Source organism: Populus euphratica, unplaced genomic scaffold, assembly GCF_000495115.2.
Source record: "Populus euphratica unplaced genomic scaffold, PopEup_1.0 scaffold37.1, whole genome shotgun sequence".
Lineage (NCBI taxonomy): Eukaryota > Viridiplantae > Streptophyta > Magnoliopsida > Malpighiales > Salicaceae > Populus > Populus euphratica.
In genome coordinates, this window is record NW_011499909.1 from 25,932 (window position 1) to 34,683 (window position 8,752).

An 8,752-nucleotide genomic window follows, 5' to 3' on the forward strand; every position below is an offset into this window, starting at 1 on the left:
GGACAAGTCGGTTATGGGCCAGAAGCCCATGGCTGGTCCGACGTGCCTATCTTGCAACGGCACGGGTCGAGTCGCTTGTCTTTGTTCCCGATGGTCAGACCGAGATGTGGGTTGCCGGACTTGTTCTGGTTCAGGTCGCATGGCGTGTAGTAGCTGCGGCGGGACAGGTACTGGTCGGCCTATTCCGGTTCAAATCTCTATGCGGTCACCAAACCGCCCATCTTGACCCGGTTCGTGCCTTAAAGATTTGTTTTCGGGTCTGTTATGGTAGTGAATATTAGTTAATTTCTCGCTCTCTCTCATATTTCTATGGAAACTTCTTTTCTTTTTCGGATTTTCCCAAACTCTGGAAAAGATTAAATTGTAATATAATACAAGTTGAAGAGATACTTGGATGGAGAGAGGGAGAGGAGATGGAAGATTAGTTGGTTGTAACTTGCAATGAAAGTGATGAATACATTGAGTACTGAAATTCTTATAAAAATCGACAACTGAGAAGTTTAAAGTAGTCGAATTCTTGTTTGCTTATGATGTTCGGTATTGATTCTCTATGATCAGGCATATAGTTTCTATTGTTAAAGCTTATACTGTGTATGAATGTTTCTGTGAAGTGGCATCTCATAGGTTAATTTTTGCGTGTTTGAGAATATCTTAGTAGTGTGTGGATTCTGATTTATTTCTAGATGGCTGAGAATTTACAATGAATTCTTGCATATTAGGAAATCCAGTCTATATATACCAATCTTCGAATGAAGATCAGTGTGCCTTTACCAAATCCATCTGTGTCGTTTGGTGCTATGATTTCTGGAGTACGACTCAGCCATTTTTGTGGTGTATCGTGTATGAACTGGATGTTAGGCAACTGGTGCGCTTTCCACGAGTAAAAACGTTCTGAGGGTATAAAGTGCTTGTGGGTGTGATTGTCACCAATTAATTAATCACTATGATATAATTGGGAATGAAAGCTTCTTATTATTACACTTTAATTACTTGTTGTTCGTTTATTTACTATATATACCCGTTGCGATTAGTAGATTTATTTGACGAACCCAGTAAAAATGACTTGAATAAAAGATTTACTTGATTACTTGATGCATGGGGTGCAAACAAGTTTAATCTTAAGTAAATGCTGAAAATTAGAACTATGATAGTAGAAATAAAGAGATCGCTGCCAATAACCCCAGACCTCATTGGAATTTTATAGGATGGGTTGGATGAAAGTGCTGCTTTGCCTCTCACATTGTTAGAGACCTGTTATTAGCCTCTTGCTAAACAGAATGTAAAATGAAGGAAAGTAAACAAGAAGAAGAAGAAGAAGAAGAAAAGTTAGTTTTCATATAATGAAGATGCCTGCCACTACTCGTTTAACTCAAAGCAGAGGAGATTAAACTTAGATTTGAATGTAGACATCGCCTTTTTCACAATAATTTTAGAAATAAATGATTTAAATCTATCTCAAACAAATAATTTATTTTATTTACCCGTTTAAATGTTGTGTTCTGTTTCTTGGCATCTGTTTTGTTTTCGGTAATTAATTTTCGCAACATTTAATTTCATTTGTAATTGTTTTTATCTAGAGCTTCTCTTTTAAAAGAGTAAATAAAGATAAGAGTTGCTAAACGTTGGAGCTGCCAAACTCAATTATATCTGGGTTTAATCATCTAATGTGTCTAAAAATAAATGGATGAATTGAGTTATTATATTTATTATCTTTGAACTCAGCAAGCACTAAATTCATGTTTTTTTGTTTTAAACTCTAAAAAATTTTAGACTTAATGATTATAATGAGTTAGAAATATTTTATTATACAATGAGCTAAAAATATTTTATTTAGATAAATTGGAGATATTTTATTTATACTGTAACCTTTAAAAAAAAAGGCTTTATGAACTATAAAAGTAATGAGAATATTTTTCAACTGTAGATTTTGAATCTCCATTTTTCATGATATATTTATTTTTAGTTTTTTTTTAACATATGATAATTTTTTTCAAAAAGATATTTATTTAAACATTAATTTTTTTTTTAAATTCATCAAATGAGATTTTTTATAAACATAGGCACTAAACATTAACCATTTTAGTTAGGAAAAATAGATCAAATTATCAAAAAAAAAAAACTCATTATCTAAGAGATATAAGCCCTCTACTGGAGAGTTAAATGGATTTATTATCACCTCTTCAATTTGCACATTATCTCACCAGGATTGATGCTCTACTTTCGTCATATTAAATAAATTACTGGCACATGGAGAGTTAAATGCCATGCCTCCACTCAGAATTTGAAAAATTGATGGATGGGCAGTGGGTGAGAGCCTTGGCGATGACGAGCTCTGAAGTTTCATGTGGTACATGATGGTTGCGTTTCTGGGCAACTTTTGTTACTAGCTCAAATATATCGGTGACATCTAAGTTCAATGGGTGGTTTTTGTACATAGCAACAGCACTCTATGAGAAATCATAACGATCAGAGACATTACAAGTTCTAGCGATGATACAAAGGTTGCATCGACAAATACAAATATTTCAAGCACCTTCCTTGATTAGGTAAGCGTCTTCACCAGTGTTTCTCACTTGGGGGTGAAAGCCTGAAACATACCATTCGTAACAGTCAGCTCAATTTAAAACGAACTTGTTCTTGCTGTATTATTTACATGTTACTACTATTGTTTAGAGTGCTAGGGGGTGCACTTACAGAAAAAATGGTGGCATGACCAGGATCTGCAAGGTGAGCAAAAAGGTTGTCGATAGGACCAGTGCCGGTGTAAATGTGTTGGAACCAAGCACCCATCACAGCCAACATAGCCAATCTTCCATTCTTGATCTCCTTCGTCCTCAATTCCTTGACCTTCTCAGGAGAACCACTTCCCCATCCAAGTGGGTCAAACCATAGCCCACCTGGGTAACCAACATCAGTACCAGTGAGCTTGTTGTTCGGGAAGATAGGATCAGTGTTAACACACCCTGGCTTGAGAATATCTGCCCATCTCCTCCCTTCAGCCCAGCCAATAAAGAACAACTCAACAATGAAGAGTGTGGTGGTGTCAGTGAAGTATTCAAGTTCTCCAGCAGTGTACCATGAGGGGGTGTTTAGGATGCCAATCTTTGTTAGGAATTCTGGGATGAAAATACCAGCAGCACCTAGCATTGCCCATCTGCAGTGAACAAGTTCTGCTTGCACATTCCATCTCAGAGTTTCAGGATCAGATCCTGTTCCAGACAAATCACAACATGCATAAGTATTTCATGATTGGTTATATTGAGTAAATGGCCAGGACCTCATGGTTAATTAGCTCACTTACCAAGACCTAGAGGATCAAAACCAAAGTCTCCAGGGAGGCTGCAGTTGAAAACAGTTAAACAAAAATTTAGGATGCATAGCGCAGCCCTTGAGTGTTTTCATGAATGAAAAGAAAGAAGGAGAGGTTTGGGGCTAAAGCACAAGTCTTTAACTGACCTTCCATCAAGCCATGGAGGAGGGGTGCTACCAGGGAACCAGAGGGGTCTATCAGGGTCAGCTGCAACACAAACTGTAACTGATCGAGCTGCAGTTGGCGTTGTGTACCTTTTCAGTCTCAATTTCTTCCCACTAAGAAAAGAAGCCTTTGTTGACCCAACAAGGAACCCAGTCTTCTGGGAACTGCAATATATTTTCTAACGTGATTCACTTCACAGCACTTTTTTTTTCTTAAAAAAAAAAACTAGCGTTATTTTTCGGCATCCTTCCTTGTCTAACTATGGTTCAAAATTCAAGTGTAATTAAGAGTCAATCTAGAATGAAGGAGCACGATCAACTTACTAGGATTGAATCATTTCTAACATACTTTAAAAAAGTTTTAGCATATGTCACAAAGCTAATAGTAATAGCATCATTAATGTAGTTGGTCTTTATGGGATTTGAGACTTGAGAGAGGACTTGCCTGGAAGAAGAGATGGAAACAGCTGCAATGGCAGAAGAAGCACAAACAGAAGCCATTTTTGTGGCCAAAAGATTTCCTTCCGAAGCGTTTGTGCTGTGTTTGAATGGTATATGGAGGTGGGTTGCAAATTTGTTAATGTATGCAGGGGCTTATCTTGAAGGATAGGAGAAATAATGTCTAATTGGCTACTTGATTGCCATGTGGCGTGCAGAATCTGATATCAAGCATCTCTACCTCTACCTCTTCCGCTTACTTGGATGAATCAGAAATTGGTGGCTCACATTCTCAGTCATGTAAATGATATATCTAAAAATCAATTGCCATTTGGGCCCATGGTGTCTCTGTAAGCTGTCAATACTTGATAATAGATTACAGGTGCTACGATGCAGATGCTTCACATAAAGGATCTGTGGAAAAAGATTATGAATGAGCTCTCTGAATTGCCCATTTGCTAGAGAACTGTAAGATAGCCTGGCCCATCTGCAAGTTCATATAATTTCTGTTGATAGCAGCTAACCACAGTAGTAGCTGTGGACTATGGTTTGATGAGGAACTTTGATTTTTAGGCCCAAGTCCTCAACTTACCAGAAATAATTCAGCCCATTATGAATCACATTGAAGCCGTTTGTGATCCCCAGAATCGGTTTCCTTGGGCCTTAGGGAAAAGCTTCTCCTACAACAAAAGAAAAGGGGGGAAAAAACAAAAAAGAAAGGCACAAAAAATCCAAATCACAAGTCTCATTGAACCCCACACAAAAACATATACAAGTGCTATTTTTTTTAATTAATTTTCGAACAGAAAGTTACATGAGGCCACAACTTGGTTCTTATCTTCCTATCTGAGAAAATCAGAACCCATTTAGTATCATCGCTTTGAAGCTGATAAATGTCATGCCGACAACCACACACATAGACGCAGTCTTATCTTTTTTCTACCGCCTTGCCCTTGCACGTCCAAAGTAGAAAAGTCAGCCAACTTGCACTTATAATAACATGTGTAAGGACTTGGGATTAAAAAGTTTACTTTCTTAGTAGTCTCAGTTTTGAGTTTTTGGTTGCTTATATGATGGTTACTGGAGGCTTACATGATCGTTAACTTCAGGGCCCATGGAATTAGTCGTGGTGCGCACAAGCTGGCCCGGACAAGCCAACTTGCACTTATAACAACATGTGTAAAACACACCTCGGATATTCCATTTTCAGTCGCGACCACTTTATATATATTGAAATTTAATTGTCCAATATATCAGTTATAATCTTCCCCTTTCTGATAAGTTCGTGTTCAAAAAACGGAGTGGACAATACCAACTATTTGATTCATATACCATTTTTTCCAAGCATTGAAGTTTCGATCATTTGTTCTTAGCTGCAAAAAAGTTGTTCACCCCATAAGAAAATTAAATGGACGAGGTGGATACATGAAGCCAGTTGCCACTGGCTTAGGATTGAGGCTTAGCAGAGTTAAGTTGCGCTGTATTAGGCTCCGTTTAGCTACACGGTACATACGCTGTGCAACCTGCATTTCAGATGAAAAAGCACCATATGTGCACCGCGTAGCCGAACGGGTTTAGAGGTGTAAAAGCAAGCCATGTCTTTTAACCTTTACCTACTTTTCACTTTTGATCGAGTGATTTTTAATGAGTTAACTGCTGCAACTGTTAATATAACTTCTATAAGGGCGATAATGTGATGGTAAAGATGAGGAATATCATCATAAATACGCCACTAATCATATGTAAATTGTTGAGCAAAATAAAACAACGACCTGGAGATCCGTCTGATAGCCTTGCCAGCAAAACTATTGTCGTGCTTTTATTCAAACTTTAAAGCCAGGTTTTCACATGGTTGACCACCACCGCCCACCACAAAGCAAAATCTAGACCTTTTTAAGGAAGCAAATGGTGTACCAACATTATCACAGCATGTTTGATTGTATTCAGCAAAATAACATGGAAACACACCTTGGATCCCTTACTCCACTTTTCCATGCAAGCATGTGCAAGCTATTAGTACTGTAATTATGTCTTGCAGGAATTATAGCTAGAAAACAATCTGCTAATTATATCCCGAGAGAAATATTATAACATGTAGTAGCCTTGAAAATTATAACATACAAAATCTCTCCATCCCTCTCTTTTTTCTTTTTCTTACAGGATACAAGAAAGTAGGGCCAATTAGCTTCCTATGATCATTACATCTTTCAGGTCCCTTTCATTGTACCTTAGTTGCGGAGTCAACAAGCGAAGATGTTACATCTTTCAGGTCCCTTTCAGTGTACCTTAGTTGCGGAGTCAACAAGCGAAGATGCAGTCCATGGCATGATTGACCTGTGAGGGAGAGAAAGAACGATGATCCCTATAGTGAGTTATGTTCTGAAAGTACTAAATAATGGAACATTTGGTTGTTGTAATGACCATAACAACATTGCCGAACCTCTAAAAAGTACGATTATTGTGTCGGATTTTTTGTTTCTCTTTTGGCCCAAAAAAACTTATCATGAAGTTTATCAGTTTATGTACACTATCATCATCACATTTTCACATGCTGGAGGTTTCTTAGTGCTCATTAGACTATAACTTCAAAGAGTAATTGTTGGGTTCCATTACAGGCCCAGTCGACCACGTACTGCTAAGAATGGGATTGCTGAAATATTAATCTTCTCTTTTTAGGGGACAACAGCCCTAATTGCTTTGAGGAATTAAACATTATATGTCATCACCTAATTAATAGTTGGAGTTTTCTGCCTTACTTTTTGCAGGGTAGGCTATAATTTTGAGAAGTTGTGGCATCGCATGAGGATCACGCATATACATAGTATGTCTTGCTCCAATTTTGGCATTGGATATAAAGCCAACACATAAAGGAGGACATGGAACAAATTAATGTCACGTAGAAAGGATGAGAGTAATGAGACTCAAATTCATAATAATTTAATTAATAAGGTTTTAGAAATTAAAATTTATATAGATTTATTGTGCTTAATTTTACTAAATATAATAAAAATGATGTTATTCGAACTCGTAATTAATTAGTTAATAAAATTATGATATCATGTTAAAGAACTAAATTAATCCAAAACTTAAACTATTAAATGATACTGTAATTATTATTTATATTATTTTCTAATAATTAAATTTGTCAAAAACAAAACTTAGATACCACTAAACAAGTATTCCTCATGACTTTATTTTATAACACTAATAATGTAATTAATATTATTTCCTTCATAATTTCTTTTTTTTCCTGGTATAATAAGTATATTTATAAACTTGTTTTACCAAATTAAAGATTTATAAATTCTCAAGTGATGATGTCTCAAAATATTTAATTAGCTTAGAAACAAGACTTATATGTTGGATAATCAATTAGTTCTAGCAATCAGATCAATTCTTCCTAGCCAATAAAGTCAACGTGGTTTGTTGTTGATACTTGTAAAAAGTTTCATTTGATAGATATAGGGACTATCAAATGTTTAATTAAGTATCTTTATAGAGAAAGAAAGTAAAATGATACTTTAGTTTGACCGACTTTTAAAATACATGTACTAAAAATATAAAGAATAAGGAGAATGTGAACCTCAAACTTAAAGAATTCATGAGATATTTATAGCTCATGAGTCTTATCCTTTTGTATAAAGGAATGATTGAAAAGTCATTTTATCCTTATGATATTTTGAGTTATATTCTACTCAATAATATGTATTAAATTAATATAAAATATGAAAGGATCCGTGCGGGGACTTACAATAAATTTCTAAGGGAGTGTTGGGCTTGTGCGAGTTGTCTAAGCTGGTTATGAGGGAAAATAGGCCTAAACATACTATCTCTACATAAACATGTCGGGCTCAGGCATGATAGCTCGAGCCCATGAGGTGTTTGGCATGTTTACCTAGCAAAGTTTGAGCATGTCACACCTAGCATTTGGGCTAAAGCTACCATGATTGAGCTTGTAGAGTGTTAAGAGGCACGCCTAATACTACGGATGATGGGCAAAATGCCTACCATGGGCCGAGGCAACAACCTAGACTTATCTCTTTTGGCAGTATGTAAGGCTCGAGCATGGTAAGCTGAGTCTATAAGAGTATTTTTGGGCCCTTTTGAGTTGTTTTGAGTTAGTTAAATTTATGTTTATCAATATCCTCAAAAATCTTTCTGATATTGATACGCAAAAACTTATAAAAATATATATCATGAGAAGTTTATTGATTTTTCTTCATATGGAAAGAGGGGTGGAAACACTTGGGTTATTTAATGGAAAGCCCGTATGTAAGGGCATGAATCATGTTTGAAATTTTTTTTAAGAATGTAGAGGGAAATCATTGATAAACCTGTACTTAGAAAAATATCTTTGAGAGTGAGGTAAAATATAAAGGACTTCAAACTTAGAAATATTTTCTAGGAGCTCAAGGGAACATAGTGGGGGAGCTTATACTTACCAAAATTTCTAAGAGACTAGAGGAAACTCATAGGGGTTGTTGTTACTCAATTTTGGACCCCACATGCTAGAGATGGTGTATACCCGTTTTGAATCAAGTGTAGGAGTGTAGCTCATGTTTGCTAGAAAATTGACAAAAGCGAAGGAGAAAGAAAGATTTTTTTCGAACCCTGTTTCAGCCATCTCCTGCTCTCTTTATCCTTCCCCACTACTACCGAAATTGTCAGGATTCTTAGGCTAATTAGGATTCTTTATAATGCTAAATTCATTCCTCTTGTACATGGGTTGTAAGGTTGAAATAACTCCCTTGAAAGTTGCACTAGAAAACCTAGTTCTACTACTGCCGCAATTTTTTTGTTCCAACTTAGACCCTGATTCTGACTTGGGTTCGTGCAATAT

The 8,752-nt window shown here is 36.2% G+C and overlaps 1 protein-coding gene across 1 annotated transcript; it reads right to left on the reverse strand.

The window, feature by feature from the left end:
* Positions 1-2,345: 2,345 nt before the first annotated feature.
* On the reverse strand, positions 2,346-4,044 carry LOC105133700 (chlorophyll a-b binding protein 7, chloroplastic-like). The gene is made up of 5 exons (XM_011037784.1): positions 3,920-4,044; positions 3,457-3,639; positions 3,302-3,339; positions 2,695-3,209; positions 2,346-2,587 (listed from the first exon to the last, which is right to left on the reverse strand). The coding sequence occupies exons 1-5, from the start codon at positions 3,973-3,975 to the stop codon at positions 2,570-2,572; spliced, it is 810 nt and encodes a 269-aa protein (XP_011036086.1). The 5' UTR covers positions 3,976-4,044; the 3' UTR covers positions 2,346-2,569.
* Between the last annotated feature and the right edge of the window lie 4,708 nt (positions 4,045-8,752).

What these genes read in the sequence shown, in the direction of transcription:
- LOC105133700 (XM_011037784.1), bottom strand. Translation starts at nt 3,975, where the DNA reads ATGGCTTCTGTTTGTGCTTCTTCTGCCATTGCAGCTGTTTCCATCTCT. An exon ending in CCTCCATGGCTTGATGGAAG is followed by an intron (nt 3,340 to 3,456) that starts GTCAGTTAAAGA and finishes TTTCAACTGCAG; the next exon opens with CCTCCCTGGAGACTTTGGTT. An exon ending in TTTTGATCCTCTAGGTCTTG is followed by an intron (nt 3,210 to 3,301) that starts GTAAGTGAGCTA and finishes TGTCTGGAACAG; the next exon opens with GATCTGATCCTGAAACTCTG.